Source organism: Mirounga angustirostris, unplaced genomic scaffold, assembly GCF_029215605.1.
Source record: "Mirounga angustirostris isolate CCGP_5_RB_7025 unplaced genomic scaffold, mMirAng1.0.hap1 SCAF_10, whole genome shotgun sequence".
NCBI lineage: Eukaryota > Metazoa > Chordata > Mammalia > Carnivora > Phocidae > Mirounga > Mirounga angustirostris.
The window spans coordinates 123,789,439-123,807,045 of NW_026991718.1; the positions used below are offsets into that span (position 1 = coordinate 123,789,439).

The 17,607-nt window shown below is 42.1% G+C and overlaps 2 protein-coding genes across 4 annotated transcripts in view; one reads left to right on the forward strand and one right to left on the reverse strand.

Moving 5' to 3' along the window:
* WFDC11 (WAP four-disulfide core domain 11) overlaps positions 1-17,607 on the reverse strand; it is a 113,156-nt gene that overhangs the window by 32,938 nt on the left and 62,611 nt on the right. The window lies entirely within an intron of this gene.
* Positions 15,648-16,641, forward strand: SPINT4 (serine peptidase inhibitor, Kunitz type 4). Its single transcript, XM_045883927.1, has 2 exons — positions 15,648-15,762; positions 16,460-16,641. The coding sequence occupies exons 1-2, from the start codon at positions 15,648-15,650 to the stop codon at positions 16,639-16,641; spliced, it is 297 nt and encodes a 98-aa protein (XP_045739883.1).

The following is a 17,607-nucleotide window of genomic DNA, read 5'->3' on the forward strand; positions in this document are numbered from 1 at the left end:
CAAGCTCTATTACAAAGCTGTATTCATCAAGACAGCATGGTACTGGCACAAAAGCAGACACATAGATCAATGGAACAGAATAGAGAGCCCAGAAATGGACCCTCAACTCTAATGGTCAACTAATTTTCGACAAAGCAGGAAAGAATATCCAAGGGAAAAAAGACAGTCTCTTCAACAAATGGTGTTGGGAAAATTGGACAGTCACATGCAGAAGAATAAAACTGGATCACTTTCCTACATCGTACACAAAAGTAAACTCAAAATGGATGAAAGAACTAAATGTGAGACAGGAATCCATCAAAATCCTAGAAGAGAACACAGGCAGCAACCTCTTTGACCTCGGCCACAGCAACTTCTTGCTAGACACGTCTCCAAAGGCAAGGGAAACAAAAGCAAAAATGAACCATTAGAACTTCATCAGGATAAAAAGCTTTTGGACAGCAAAGGAGACAGTCAACAAAACTAAAAGGCAACTTATGGAATGGGAGAAGATATTCACAAATGTCTTATCAGATAAAGGGCTAGTATCCAAAATCTCTAAAGAACTGGGTGTTATATGCAACTAATGAATCTTTGAGCACTATATCAAAAACTAATGATGTACTATATGTTGGCTAATTGAACATAATAAAAAGAACTTATCAAACTCAACACCCAACAAACAAAAAATCCACTCAAGAAATGGATAGAAGATATGAACAGACATTTTTCCAAAGAAGACATACAAATGGCCAACAGACACATGAAAAATGCTCAACATCACTCGGCATCAGGGAAATACAAATCAAAACCACAGTGAGATACCACCTCACACCAGTCAGAATGGCTAAAATTAACAACTCAAGAAACAACAAATGTTGGTGAGGAGGTAAAGGGGAACCCTCTTACATTGTTAATGGGAATGCAAACTGGTGCAGCCACACTGGAAAACAGTATGGAGGTTCCTCAGAAAGTTAACAATAGGTCACGCCTGGGTGGCTCAGTCGTTAAGCATCTGCCTTCGGCTCAGGTCATGATCCCAGGGTCCTGGGATCGAGCCCCGCATCGGGCTCCCTGCTCCACGGGAGGCCTGCTTCTCCCTCTCCCACTCCCCCTGCTTGTGTTCCCTCTTTCGCTGTGTCTCTTTCTGTCAAATAAATAAACAAAATCTTTAAAAAAAAAAAAAAAAGTTAAAAATAGAACTACCCTAGGACCCAGCAATCCCACTGGTAGGTATTTATCCAAAGGATACAAACATAGTGATTCAAAGGGGCACGTGCACCCTAATGTTTTTAGCAGCAATGTCCACAATAACCAAACTATGGAAAGAGTCCAGATGTCCATCGACAGATGAATGGATAAAGATGAATGCATGTGCGCGTGCGCGCACACACACACACACACACACACACACACGGAATATTACTCAGCCATCAAAAAGAATGAAATCTTGCCATTTGCAACAATGTGGATGGAACTAGAGGGTATTATGCTAAGTGAAATAAGTCAGTCAGAGGAAGATAAATACCATAGAATTTCACTCATATGTGGAATTTAAGAAACCAAAGAGATGAACAGAGGGGAAGGGAAGGAAAAATAAAATAAGGCAAAAACAGAGAAGGAGGCAAAATATAAAAGATTCTTAACTCTAGGAAACAAACTGAGGGTTTCTGGGGAGGAGGTGCGTGGGGGGATGGGGCAACAAGGGTGATGGGCATTAAGAAGGACACTTCATGGAATGAGCCCAGGGTATTATATGCAACTGATGAATCACTAAATTCTACCCCTGAAAGTAATTACACAGTGTATGCTAACCAAATTGAATTTAAATAAAAATTTTTAAAAAACAAGAAACATCATGGTTGGCAACTGAGGCATGTTTCCAAGAGCATTTTGTAAGTACTGGGGTTTGGCCTGGCCTTCCCAGTGTGGGCTTTTCCAGTTTTCCTCCTCTAGCCTCTCTGATATCCCGGCAATGTCATCCCGATTGCCCCCTCCTCCATTTTCCCCCTGCAACACACCAGGCTATGCTCTCATTCCCTGGAGCAAGATGCGGTCCACGGAGGGTTCTGGCACACAGAGCAACAAAAGGAGGCAGAGTCATGGCCCCGGGGGGCAACACAGGGCGCTCATATCTGAGCCGTTGCCAAGGAACAGGCTCTGCCGGCCTTTGGGGTAATGATGTCAGGCTGGGGGGAGTCAAGCTGAGCCCTTCGCACTCCATGTGGCCTTAGCGCACTCCACAGCTCTGAGATCATCAGCTTCCTCACGTGAGAGAGAAAGAGAACATCCATACGTCAGGTTTTGTGAGGATTACATGAAGCCATGTGGAATGGAAGAACTTGATCCTTGCAAAGGCTCTGTAAAGGTTAGAAGCTGCCAGCAATTCATTCTTTCTAGGTTCCAGATTTTTCCCCTTTAAAAAAGGGGGATCATCTTTATTATTTTACCAATGTTACAAGAAAGCAAGAGAGCAAAATAGAATCCTCTGTAACTCCACCACTGAAACCAAGCTACAATTCATAAGTTGGTGGGTTTTGTCTCAGACTTTTGGGGGAAAAAGGAGGAACTTAAGGTCTTCTAACTGTCCTTCTGAAGTCACCAGAGTTGCCAAGACAGTCCTTTTATTCACCCTGTACAAAGGAGTTTGATAAATGGTGACAAGTGAAGGCCAGTGGAGGAGTTTACGTGCATGAACACCACCATGTTCAGACCCTGGTGAGTCAGCCCTGCTAACTTCCTCTGTGCCTTGTACATGATTAACCTCTCAGGCCACACCATCAGTGCATCAGCATTGTCACATAATCCATGGCCCAGGCAGTGCGAAGATACTGAGCTCGAAGTAAGAACCCAGGTGTTCTGTCCAGGTGAAAGGTAACAGAAGGTGGCTGGTGCAAAGATACAGGGTATTTTTATTACAGTTTCAGGGTTGCATGGCTATGGGTATATGAGCCTTAGCAAGCCTCATCTCAAAGCATTGCCCAGAGAGACAAGACTTCATCTTGGACAAGCAGAAAAACACTGCTGTAAATCTGAGTGCGTCTTCTATAGAAACAGGCATCCCCATCCTATTATCTTCTGGTAGGCTCAGCTAAGACCATGCCCTTTGATGTATCGCATTAACTGTAATATCTGTTAGATCCACACATCAGAATGTTTGCTCTCCCCAATCCTGCAGCCTGTCTTCTGCAGAACAGTTCCCCTCAACTGACCATGACTGCTCTGGAGGTCCTGGTGTTGGCTGGGAAGCTTGGGTAAGGGAGGAGATGGCAGTGCCCTTGAGGACCTGAGAAAAGTGCTCATCTTATTCCCAGAGTGCAGTGTCGAGCTTCCTGTGGTGACAGAATGGAAGACAGAACAGCCCAAGCAGACCTTGCCAGCATCTTCCATAAGACCTGGGCTCCGGTGGGCATTGCCAAGGGCTTCCAACTTTTTCAGTGTGAGCTAATATTTTAGCCATGACATGCTTCACCTCATCTGGTCCTCACAGCAACCGTAATACCCAGTTTACAAACAAGGAAATTGAAGACCATAGAGTTAAAGTCACATGCACAGCATTAGCCAATGGGCCAGTGGTGGAGCTGGAACACAAACCCAACGCTTGGGAAGCCCTCTTCCCAAGGGATTGCCACCTTGGGCAGTCAATCTCACTGCTGCTGAACTGATCTGCACGTTTTCCTGTTTCTACTGAAATTTCTCATTGACACTCTTCCCCCTGCTTCCAGCTCAGGCCTCATAACCCCTCATTCCCCTTCACACTTAGAAAGCTGCCTCATTCAGCTTTGTTTCCTCCAAGGCCCCATGCCCTCTGTCCCTCTATGCTCAAACTCTAGCTTTTCCGTCCACCAGAATGTCTTCCTTCCACTCTCCTGATGAGCTCCCACTCATGCTTCAAGCCTCGTATTAAATAAAAATCTCTGGGGAACCTTCACCAATTCACCCCAGATGGAATGGGCCACTCTGTGTCCTTTTAAAGGGCTGTATCTTGCCCTTATAGAAACTCTTATCACATTGTCCTATCATCATTTAACTTAATGTTTTCTCTATCTAGAGAATGAATCTCATAAAAATAGGAACTGTGTCAGACTTCTTTGCCACAGAACCCTAGAACCTAACACCATACCTCGCACATAGTGAGGATACAATTCTGACTTTTCAAATGGAATAGGAAGGAAGCCAGCGAGGAGTAGACTAATCCTAACACTTGATGCCTTTTTCTCACAAAGAAAATATTTTTAAAAGATTTTATTTATTTATTTGACAGAGAGCAAGTGAGCACAGGCAGGGGGAGTGGCAGGCAGAGGGAGAGAGAGAAGCAGGCTCCCCGCTGAGCAGCGAGACCGATGTGAGACTTGATCCCAGGACCCTGGGATCATGACCTGAGACGAAGTCAGATGCTTAACCAATTGAGCCACCCAGGCATCCCAACTCACAAAGAAAATCTTTTTATTTATTTATTTTTTTCACAAAGAAAATCTTCATTGCAGGGACACCTGCCCTCAGCTCAGGTCATGATCCCAGGGTCCTGGGATTGAGCCCCACGTGGGGCTCTCTCTTCAGTAGGGAGCCTGCTTCTACCTCTCCCTCTGCCGCTCCCCCAGCTTGTGCTCTCTCTCTCTCTCTCTGTCATATAAATAAATAAAATCTTAAAAAAAAAAAAAGAAAACCTTCATTGCATAGTCCAGAACCCCTCAGATATCAGCTGACTACTTTCCTTTGTGGGCTGGACTCAGCTTCCTTTTATACATTATTTTTCTTAAAGACAAATTTATATTTGCTTTTGAAAACTTAGAATAGGCTGAAAAACAATCCCCCCCCCCAAAAAGCTTGGAAATACCCATTTATAAAAGATGGTGGGACAGAGTAAAGCCTAAAGGTCCTAGCTGTTCTGGGACTCAGTCTAGCTTTGTCCTTGCTGGCCTGGGGAAGCTGGGCTTCTCCAACTCCTTGGGGCCTCAGTCTCTTCATCTGTAAATGTCGTTGAATAACACCTACCTTCATGTGTGTCATGAGACCAGATGAGATGATGCAGGTAAAACATGTACCACAGCGCCTGGTAGAGTCTAAGGAGAATGTTACTATCACTGTTCATGTTTTCCTGATCCTTCTTTTAACAAAAATTCTTGTTTTAGAAAAGAATCAAATTGTACCTTCCACCTTAAACTCTATGTTTTTAAAAAATTTCTCTACGGGGCACCTGGGTGGCTCAGTTGGTTAAGCAACTGCCTTCGGCTCAGGTCATGATCCTGGAGTCCCGGGATCGAGTCCCACATCGGGCTCCCTGCTCAGCGGGGAGCCTGCTTCTCCCTCTGACCCTCCCCCCTCTCATGTGCTGTCTCTCAAATAAATAAATAAAATCTTTAAAAAAAAAAATTTCTCTACGTTCCACATAAATTAGCTCCCAAAGAAGATAAACGTCATGTCTCTGACCTTTGTAACATCTTCTAAGATGGAACAAGGCATAGCTCTGGAAAGTAGTCCATCCCTGAGAGATAATATGATTAAACCACATGATGAAGGATCAGATAATTTAACAATGATCTTGATTCCTCTAAGTCTCCAGCAACTGTGGAAGATGTTGTTGCCCCCTGCAAATCCCTTGTGAATATACCAACTTGGAAATTTGTGGTCACATAGTCCCACCATGTTGAGTGCAGCTGAACTGCAGGAACAGGAGATCCTCTACCATGCTGCTGTCCAAGCAGGGCATGAAAGAGTGCTTGGAAGAGATTGAGGTGTGTCCCTTGAGGCTGAAAGGCATAGAGACTATTATCTAGATGGTGAGAAGCGATGGGAGATTCTTCCCATCCAGAGTCTGAAAAGACTAGGAAGCCTGAGTCTTCTTGTGAGCCAAGGAAATAACAGAGTAGCCAGGCTTGAGACATCTGGGAAAAACTTCAGCAAGAAGGCTACCAGCTGTGGACATCTTGAATGTGTTGCCAGGGGCAGTTATAGAAGAAATCAGCACAGAGTGCTTCACCTCATCACGGAATGCTGCAGTCTGGAAACAAAAACACCCCTTGGACTAAGGGGGATGGGTTATGGAAGTGCTTTGAGGAAGGATAGACTAAAAGCTTTCCAAAGACCCATCAACCCAAGATTCCCAGTTCCCCTTCTGTCTTACCACAAATCTTTCTTCTAAGACTCCAAGAATGTCCCCAACAATGGCAATTGTGATCTGCCAGTTTGGTTTTGGGGGGTTTGGGGGCTCGGGGGTTTGGTTTTGTTGTTGTTGTTGTTGTTGTTTTGTATCCCAGGGCAGAATTCCTCCATCGAATGTTATGGAGTTAAGACTGCCAGGTGGCTACTTCACGCTCCTTATTTCGCTGAACAAATCCAGGGGTTTCCCTGTTGGCTATCGCAATTAGTCACCATTACAAAGGAGAAATAGGACTGCTACTCAACAATGAGGTGGGAATGAGAGCTAGAACACAGAAACTTTCTAAGTCTGGCATAATAGAAGATTATAGCAACCGATACAGACAGCCACAAAAAGCTCACATGCTTCAGAAATGAAGATTTGGAACATTCTACCAGGTTTAAAAAAACAACACTAACCATCTGATGCATTGCTGGGTGAAAGAAAAGGGAATGTGGATGAATAGTGTGAGGAAGAAGTCATGAATATCAGCCACCACTTCCTGATTAGAAAAGAGGACTATAATTTTCCCTTCTTTGCTGTATCATGGATGTTTATAAGTATAAATGTCATTTGTATTATATATGTGTGTGTTTGTTTTAGTTATTTCCCATTGCCTATGTTCTCCTATTATTTTATATTATGTGAGCAGGTAATATTTACATTAGAATTTTTTGCATGGGTGCTTTAGTCAGCATTGTTCAGTAACAATCCCCCACCACTAAATCTCAGTGGCAGCAACAATAAAAGTTTATTTCTCTCTCGAACACATCAGCAGAAAAACAGATGTCTAACTAATCTAAACTGGGTTTGGCTGAGCTTGGATCCAGGCTGAGAGTAGAGCCCACTTTTAATCCCTCTGTCTCTCCTTCTTTTTGGACCAATAGTTTCTCAAGAAACACTCTTCTTGTGGTAAAATGTAGAGCTCAAAGTGGAAATCCAACTCTGCAAGCATATTTCAAGGCTGGTATTATTCCTTGACCAAAGCAAGCAACAGGATCAATTCTAAAATCAAAGACCCAGGAAATATAGAAGAAGTACAGTCTGTCCACCTGGAGGCCATTGGATGAAAGTAGATATATAATGATGGATTTGATAAGGCTTACAAGAAAGAGATTAACTTAATTACTATAAATGCATAATGAATCCAATGTACTCATACTTTGCATTTCAAAAAAAAAAAAAAAGAAATGCCCCTTCTGAAGGAGTCTGAAATTTTTAGAAAACTATGATAGTATAGTGTGAACATTGCACTGGAAGCAATGGGCAGGATGGAGGGGAGCTAAAAAGATGGGAGCAGAAGGATACGAATAAGGCTGTACTTCTTATTTCCACCATTTAAATAATGAGAAAGCAAAGCACTAATGAGGTATTCTCTGTGGAGATGGTGAATACAGGGAAAAAATTGCAGTCAGGAAGAGCAAAAGTAAGAGTCAAGGGAATGTGGTAAAAGAAAAAATAGGGGTCAGGGCGCCTGGGTGGCTCAGTCGGTTGAGCGACTGCCTTCGGCTCAGGTCATGATCCCAGGGTCCTGGGATCGAGTCCCACATCGGGCTCCCTGCTCCGCGGGAAGCCTGCTTCTCCCTCTCCCCCCTGCTTGTGTTCCCTCTCTCGCTGTGTCTCTCTCTGTCAAATAAATAAATAAAATCTTTAAAAAAAAAAAAAAAAAGAAAGAAAAAATAGGGGTCGGAGACTTAGCCCTTGTTGGAATATGGGACTCTCCTGATGGGAACTTTACTAAGTCCTTTTGTGTCCCATCCACACCTCCTTATTGGAACAAACTTTTTCAATTTGAGCAGAACTAAGTGAATGTCTGACTATATACAATGAATTATTTCAGTCAAGGATCTTAAACAGGAGATTGACTATTGCACAAGAATGCTACATAATAGAGGTCTGAAGAAACTTGAAGGCTTTAGGAAAAGTGTGCGTTAATTCAAGATACAAATAATAAGTATAGTAGTGTATCAGCACGGCTGAGTTGCTTGAGAAAACTTTAAAGCAGGAATCAATCAGAGAAGCTGGTCCTACTGTCAGATGACCAAGAAGGGAGTTCAGGGCAGAAACTTTCCATTAGACAAATCCAGGGAATCTTTTGGAGCAGTGGTGGGAAGCGCCATTTAAGCAAGTAGTATTAAGATAATAAATACAATATCTTTTTTTTTTAAAGATTTTATTTATTTATTTGAGACAGAGAGAATGAGAGACAGAGAGCATGAGAGGGAGGAGGGTCAGAGGGAGAAGCAGGCTCCCTGCCGAGCAGGGAGCCCGATGCGGGACTCGATCTTGGGACTTGATCCTGGGACTCCAGGATCATGACCTGAGCCGAAGGCAGTCGCTCAACCAACTGAGCCACCCAGGCGCCCAATAAATACAATATCTTGCATCTGCACTGACCAAGGAAGCAGAAAGAAGTCACAGTGACATCGGGACAAAATTATCTGTGTGGATCTACGAATTTAGATCCTTTCCCAGTTAGCCTTGTGTGTTCTGGTTCTAGCGACTTGGCATGGCAGTTTCCACACAAATATGACAGAAAAAATTCAGAAGCACAGTCCTCATGGAGAAATATACAGGGTGTGTACAATACAGGGACAGTGGCAAGATACAGTGAGATCCTTGGAGCGTATCTGAGAATGCTCCTGAGAGCTATATTTGTTCACAACATATCAAGTTTTTTTCTGGGGCTCAAATGCTAAAAACTCCCTGGGGCCAGGATCTGCTTGGAAATCCCTCACTTACCATAGGCATATAACACAAGACACAAGGGGTGAGATGGTGGGGTAAACAGTAAATGGAGGATATGAGGATGAGCTCCCCTGTTCAGAAGTCCCAAGAGTCACAAGGACAGCAACACAACAACTCAAGCAGCCTTAACAGGAAGAGCTATGAAGAGACACTTGGAATTTTAATCATGATTCTTCCTAAATTTTGCAAACAATTAGCACTAGAATGCACTGTTCATTTGAAAATCAAAGAAAATCCTTTTCTAGGCCATCACTCATGTGAACCCCCCACCAAATTCTTACCTTTGGTTTCTTCATCTATGGCTCTTATAACCTAACAGCAGAACCTCTGAACTCCTGTACCTTGTGAGATTCCTACCTGGAGAATGCACAGGTGCCCTCACATGCCTCTTTGGTCAGAAAGCTATAGTTAAAACAACTGCATTCTCCCTTGTGCACTTCTGGCAACTTGGATGTCAAGCTCAAAGTATGATCAGAATAGTTCAGAAAAAATGGCCAATTTTCTTGAGTTCACCACACTGGACTAAGGAAGGAAAGAGTGAGGGTGTTATTTTGATGGGGGAGTAATTGGAACCCAAAAGGTCCCTCCTCTAAAAGACTCAAGAAGAAAAATACACAGCAAAATAAGATCCCAACAACTGAGACTTATTAAATGCTAACTTTGGGTCAGCCAACTCCAAGACCCCTGGGCTCTGGGATTTGTCAAAGAAGAGGACATATGTGTACCAGGGTCTGGGAAGGAAATCAGGGCCACAATAACCCAAACCCCAGAGTCTGGCCCCAGACTCCTTGACTGCAAGGGATTTCATGGTTCCACCTAATATCAAATTTGTGTCCCCATTTCTGTCCATGGAACCAACAAACAGGCATCAAGCTTTTCATGGCCAGGTTCAACCATGTCTGGGTCCACATCTCCAGCATGGCAGTACCAAGCAGCTGAAACACTTCTCTCTACCCAGTTTCCCCACTGTCTTTTAATTCTATATTTTTATTACCCACCACCCCAGACTTTTTCCTTTTTTACCCTCAAACTCATGGTTGGACACAGACACAATCCACATTCTTTCTTCCCACAACCTCGGAACCAGAAGGATTCTGTGCAATTATTTGGTCTAATCCTTGCATTTTAAAATTAGAATAACTGATAGCCAGAGAAAGGGAGGATGGATTCAAGGCCACAGGAAAGAAAGCAGCACTGGTAGAATCAAAGTACAGTATCTTGGGTCTTGTTTTGTCCTAATGAGCTTAATGGACTGGGCACAGCATCTGATGCAGAAGCATGCAGTACACTTCTCTTGCTCTCAGACCCCTTGTCACATAGTGTCCATACTCAAGTAAGCAGAACTCCTCCATCTATTGCATGTACTCATGGACCCATGTCTTAGAATGCCACCTCTTCTCTCATATCCAAGCATTCAAGACTTGCCTGGGAACATTTATGCTGAAAGAAAGATGATATATCAGGAGCATTGGCCAGGGAAACAGTTGCGATTCCATGAAGTTCTGATACCATTAGCTTCACGGTAGTCCCCCTTCCAGGCACACACTTCCTGACTCAGGTGGATTTGTCTTTATTATCGGCATGTCTATTCTCACTATCAATTGGAGTCAGTTTATTAAGCTTTGATCAAACACAAAGTACCAAGTTACTCCCCTGGACCACATTCCAGAAAACTGTCCACTCAGTAGAGTCAGAGATAGCTCCTACATTCCATCAATCTTTTGTCATTTTGGGGGAGCTCCTTCCTGAATTGAGAACAAAATTATGGGTTATGACTACGGGAACGAATACCTCCTAGGGCATTGGGAAATCCTAACTAGAGTCTAGCCTCACAACATTCTAACTCTTTTTTAGGGTAAAGCCTAGGGCAGGAATGTAACCCCTCCTGGGGTCTCAGTCCTGCTCGTATCATCAAGTCTAATAATCTGGAGCAGTGAGTAAAGCACCCAGAAGGGCTCAGATGAACTTCCTACTTGATGCTATTGGGACAAGATGGGAGAACTTTTATCTGAGCTGAGACTATTCTTTTAGGTTGGGACTTAATCTTTTGGTGGCTCCTCTTGCATTTAGTTCCTATCTTTCCCACTTCACTACCTCTCAGCCCTTAGGGCAGGACAGGATGTGCCAAGTAGCTAATGAACCAAGGGGGACCTTGTGTCCTCGGGGCCCCATCCCATTCTTTACACCTTCAAAGCTGCATGGTGTCCTGAAAAAAAATTTTAATTTAATATGAAGACCCAGGTTCAAATCAGTTTATGGTTTTATTTATTGACATTCAACCTTGTTTTGAAATATTTAGGGCAGCTTACTAGGATTCATAATACATAATATTTTTAAAAACAAATTTAGGGGGGCCTGGGTGACTCAGTCATTTAAGCATCCACCTTCGGCTCAGGTCATGATTCCAGGGTCCTGAAATTGAGCCCTGCATCTGGCTCCCTGCTCCTCGGGGAGCCTACTTCTCCCTCTCCCTCTGCCTGCCACTCCCCCTCCTTGTGTGCGCTCTCTCTCTCTCTCTCTCTCTGTGAAATATATAAATAAAATCTTTGAAAATAAACAAATAAAATAAAAAGCAAATTTAGGGACTCCTGGGTGGCTCAGTCAGTTGAGTGTCAGACTCTTGATTTCAGCTCAGGTCATGATCTCAGGGTCCTGAGATCCAGTGCCATGTTGGGTTCCATGCTCAGCACAGAGTCTGCTTCTCCCTCTCCCCACCCCACCTCTCCCCCTGCTTGCACAAATGCTTCCCCCCCATCTCTCTCTCACTCAAATAAATAAAAATCTTTTAAAAATCAAAAATTTTAAAATGTAAAAAAACAAATATAGCCTATATAAGAAAGACAGAGGAAAGAAGACACAAAAATAATAAAGTATGGTAGAACTATGCAGGAGATGAGCATAGCAAGTGCATGCTCCAGGGTCACGGACACTTGCTAGGAATTATCATAAAAGTTGGCCCAAGCTTTTGTAGTAAGAGCCCAGTAAAGGCAGCACAGTTACAACCTTTAGAGTGAGCATAAAGTCAGCCCAAAAAGATACTCAGGAACAGTGGAAATTATCGTGGTAGTAAATGGCAAAAGAGACAAGCTCTTTCACATGTTCTCAAAGAGAGAACATGGGGTAGTGAGGTGAACAACACTCTCCATGACAGCCTCATGTCAGATTCCAGGAAGTTTCCTGGTGGGGGGGGCTACTTCTTTAAGGGTTATGAAGCATACGCTGACAACACAGAGTTCAGTTCCTTGGAGGCCCTACATGGCATAACCCATGGATGTGTTTAAAGAATCCAGAAGAAAAAATGTGCTAATTATCTTTTCTTCCCTACAGGCCCCCACAATATTATTTTTCTTAGTCCATTTTTAGGAAGGCATTGAGAAGCAGTAAATTTGAGACCACTTTCCCCAAATAATCTGACTTCTGAAGAGATCTTGAGTTTGGCAGAAAAGACTAATTTACCATGAAACTCATGTAGCTTAAGCTCCAGGCCCCTCGCTTCTCTCAGGATGAGGACAGGAAGGAGCAACACCACCCAAACATGGAAGCAGAAAGCACTGTCCCAACCCAGGGTGGGGGCTAGAAGAGTGGGGGGCTGTGGGGGCATATCTTAACAGTGGTCTTAAGTTAATTCTATATTCACGTCTGGGCAGCCCACACTGACGATCTGCCTTGCTTGCCATCAAGCAAAATGCTCCCATATTTGACCTTAAGAAGAAATAGCAATAAGATGTTGCACTGCAACATGCCTGGAGCCAGGGTTCAAGGTTCCATGCCCATATCATGAACCTAAGACAGGCACAGCGAAGGTGGTGAGGACTTAGTGGAGCTGGATCAGTGGCTATTAGGTTGCAATGAGAGTCCATTAGATCAAGATCAAAGAGCTAGAATTCTCCAATGGTTTGTCCCAGGCATATAGCACCACCCGAACCAGAAACTATGAAGAAAGTTATAGATGTGGCATTACCAATGTTATAAATCTAGAAAGGATCTTTCCCACAGGAAAGGGCACACAAGAAGAATGTGGTTTTCCCTTCCACTACCCAAAGTGAGTTATAGATTCTGTGCCATCCCTATTAAATTCCAATGACATTTTTCACAAAACTAGAAAAAACAATCCTAAAATTCATATGGACCATAAAAGACCCCAAATAGCCAAAGCAACTTGAGAAAGATAAACAAAGCTGGAGGCATCACATTTCCTGATTTCAAACTACATTTAAAAGTTACAGGAGGGGTGCCTGTGTGGCTCAGTAGGTTAAGTGACTGCCCTCAGCTCAGGTCATGATCCCGGGGTCCTGGGATCGAGCCCCGCATCGGGCTCCCTGCTCAGCAGGAGGCCGGCTTCTCCCTCTCCCTCTCCCTCTGCTTGTGTTCCTTCTCTCACTATCTCTCTCTCTGTCAAATAAATAAATAAAATCTTTAAAAAATAATAAAAATAAAAGCTACAGGAATCCATAAGAGATCCTTAACTCTAGGAAATAAACTGAGGGTTGCTAGAGGGGTGGGGCAACAGGGGAATGGGCATTAAGGAGGGCACATGAAGCAATGAGTGCTGGGTGTTCATGCAACTGATGAATCACTAAACTCTACCCTGAAACTAATAATACACTATATGTTAATTAATTGGGGAAAAAGCTACAGTAATCAAAACATTATTGCACTTGCATAAAAACAGACCCATAGACCAATGAAACTGAACCAAAAGCCCAAAAATAAACCCACGTGTATACGGTCAACTAATACCTGACAAGGGAACCAAGAATACACAGTGGGAAAAGGATAGTCTCTTCAATAAATGATGCTGGGAAAACGACATATCCACATGCAAAATGATGAAAATGGACCTCTATCTTACACCACTCATGAAAATTAATTTGAAATGGATATAGACTTAAACATAAGACCTGACACTGTAAAACTCATAGAAGAAAAGCATGAGGAAAAAGCTCCTTGATATTAGTCTTTGGCAATGATTTTTTGGACAAGACACTAAAAGCACAAGCAACAAAAGCAAACATAAACAAGTAACAAGCAAGCATAAACAAAAGTAAGCATAAACATCAAATTAAAAACTTCTGCAAGCAAAGGAAACAATCAACAAAATGAAAAAGCAATCTATGGATTGAGAGAATATATTTGCAAACCATATATCAGGTAAGGAGTTAATGTCCAAAATATATAAGGAACTCATACAATTCATTAGGGGGAGAAAAAGGCCAAATACTCTGATTTTTAAATGAGCAAAGGACCTGAATCGACAATTTTCTAAGAGACGAATGAATAGCCAACAAGTACATAAAAAGCTGTTCACCATCACTACTCATTAAGGAAATGTTTATGCTACACATAAGATTAATATATAACATAAATTACATTTTTGTACATCAGAAACAAATAGAAAGAAATATAATGTTTAAAGATACCATTTACAATGATACCAAAAATATAAATAAGATTACAAGACCTGTTTGGGAAATATTTTAAGCCTTTCTTGGAAGATATTAAGAAAACCAATACAGATGGGGAATTATTGTATATACCTAAGATAATATTGTAAGGATGTCATTCTCCTCAAATTGACCTATAAATCCAATGCAATTAAAATCAATATCCAAGGGGCGCCTGGGTGGCTCAGTCGTTAAGCGTTTGCCTTCGGCTCAGGTCATGATCCCAGGGTCCTGGGATCGAGCCCCCCAACGGGCTCCCTGCTCAGCGGGAAGCCTTCTCCCTCTCCCACTCCCCCTGCTTGTGTTCCTGCTCTCGTTATCTCTGTCTCTGTCAAATAAATAAATAAAATCTTTTAAAAATAAAATAAAATCAATATCCAAGATGGGTCTTTTGAAGAACTTGACAAACTGACCCTAAAATGTATGTGAATATGCAAAATCCTAAGATAATACAAAATTCAAGTAATTAAGAATGGCTTTGGGGCAGGAATATACAGGAGTGAAATAAAGAGCTCAGAAATAATCCCACATGTGTAAGAGAAGTTATTATATAACTGGATAAAAGAGGGACTCATCAATAAATGGGTCTGAAGCCATTGAAAAATTAAAATGGACCATTATTTCATACTTGACCAAAAATAATCAACTTCAGGTAGTTTAAGAGTTTCAGTGTGAAAGCCAAAATTTCAAAAGTCTTCCAAGAAAACAAAATTAAGGTGTCTCATATTCCTAGGCAATATAGTATAGTGAGTTCAAATCTTGATTCCACTACATAGTAGATGAGTGACCTTGCACATATAACTTAACCTCGGTCTCCATTTCTTCATCTGTGATGGTGATAATTGCACCTAACTCGTGAGGTGCATGTGCTTTTTTTGAAATTTAATGATTTTGTGCAGATGGATAGATAATAGTGCCTGGCATGAAGGAATTACCATAGGGGTTAGTTACTATCATTATTACTATTGTTCTTATTAAATTCTTCCTGTTCACTAGAATCAGTCTCTTCCTTGTTGTGGAAGGCTGAAGAGAGGAAAGGAAGCAATCCTTTTTTAATTCTTTAATCATTCTGTCCTCCGTGGTTAAAGGTATGCTAGAAGCTCTTATCCTTTCATTTCTTTGGTATCTAGATGAACATGGGACTCACTATCAGGAGTTTAACTGGCCTGAGACCTTCAGCTTCATGGCTGGGTACCCAAGCATTCATTGTTCAACTCAATGCCTAGTAATGCCCAGTCCTGGCCCCTGGGGTAAGTGGGCTCAGCCATCTCAAGTATCAAGCCCAAAATATAACATCAGCTGATACCAAGACTTTTCTACCTCCTACTTGCTGCATCATGAAGTCTGCTGAGTTGGGATTTCTCCTAGGGCTCTTCATCTTCCTCTTGCTGACTACCCCATTAATGGGTGGTGTTGCTAAACTTGCTGAAATGATATGTGGAGACCTCAAAGGTATGAACTTGAAGCAGAAAAGAAATGCAAAGACCAATTATGAATGAGGGAAAAAGTGTCAAAAAAAAAAAAAAGTGATATCCAGCTGGTCCAGGAAGGTCCTCCTTTTGTGCTAAGACCCATAGACTCTTAGTCCTTTGACTATGGGCATTACTTATTCTAGGGATCTTGTGGATGTCTGATGAGAAAAAACAAACGATGATGCAAGTAAGTCCTTTCCAGATGGGGCTGTCTTTTGTAGGCGGTCCAAAGGACCAGAAGTATTTTAAATTAAGGGTTTCATGACAAATTTCAAAGATCCCAGACCATTTAAGAATATGTATTGAGAGGAGAGTAAAGGGGGATTGGAAACTGAGCAAACTGAGGCATTTTCAATATCTGGGTTCTGGGTGCATAGAGAACACTTGAACAGAAGCTCACAATGTAGATGTGAAAGATAATGAAGGTTTCTTCCACAGGTAATATGTACAGGCTCGGTGCTTCTGGAGCATGGGGAGGTGGCACAGTCTACACTGTGAGTCAGACACCCCAAATCCTGGCCCGGCCACTTAGCAAATGTATGCCCTTGGTCAAGTCACTCAATCACTTACCACCCACTTCCAAACTAATGTGAGGAATTTTTAAGGGCCCTGTAAGGCAAGATCTCTGGCTGAGTCCTAACTAACTCTCCCTAACTCAATGGGAACCTCTCATGCAGATCCCTGCAAAATGGATATGGATGCTGGCAGCTGCTTTGAAATTCATTTTAGATATTTCTACAACAAAACCTCCAAAAGATGTGAAAGTTTTGTCTTCTCCGGATGTAATGGCAACCTTAACAACTACAAGCTTAAAATAGAATGCAACATAGCCTGTGTCGAAGAATACAAAATAACGTAAGGAATCCCGTCTTACCCTTGGTCCTTGGGGGAGAGGAAAACGAGAGTCTCTGAGAGACTAAGATCCCTGGTTTGGGATGGGAAGAGGGAGGATTGTCCTCATCAAAAAGCTTAATAGTTGGGTTGGATCTCAGGATCATCTGTCATTTTTCAGTTAGGAAATCAAAAGTCCAGAAGAAAAAAACAATAGTCACCATTTTTGAATAATTACCATGTGCCAGGCATTGCACTAAGCAATTTACATATATTGGTATAATTTAAAATTAAAATCACCCTAAGGTAGATTTATATCATTAAAGTGGCAGATGAAGAAACCAAGTCCAGTAGAGTTAACTAACTGACCCAAGTTCACATTAAATGACACAGCAAGGTTTCTAACCAAATCTGATGGTCACCCAAGGCTTGACCATTTTACATGCACAAGTTCACCCAAACCCAATCCTTGTAATCCCAGACCTGTGAACTCTCCGTAGCAACATGCTGTTTATACAACTAAGCTCACAGCCCACACTTTAACCATTTCCCAGTCATTGGAACTAGAAGAAGGTCCTTGGAGGCTAACAAGGCTTTGGTATGGCTGATTTCCAGGAGAGTGAGATGGAAAGTGACCTTGGGAGTAACTCAAAAACAGAAATTTTGCTTTATTTATTTAATATCCCTAGTGCATTTTTGCAATGCCTGGCACATAGTAGATAATGACTAAGTTTTAAGGGAATGAAAGAATAAGGGATCAATCAATGGAACAGAAGGGACATTGAAAGATATGGAATCTCAGGACTTCCCCTGGGATAAAAATGACTTAAATTAATCCAGGGAGACTTTCCAAAATCTATAACACAGATCTGTTTTTTGTTGTTGTTTGTTTGTTTGTTTGTTTGTTTTTGCTTAAACAGGGGGGAAAAGCCAAAAGGTCAGGCTTGATACACCATTCTGAAACATAGTTTTAAGAAAATTCAAACCAATTTTA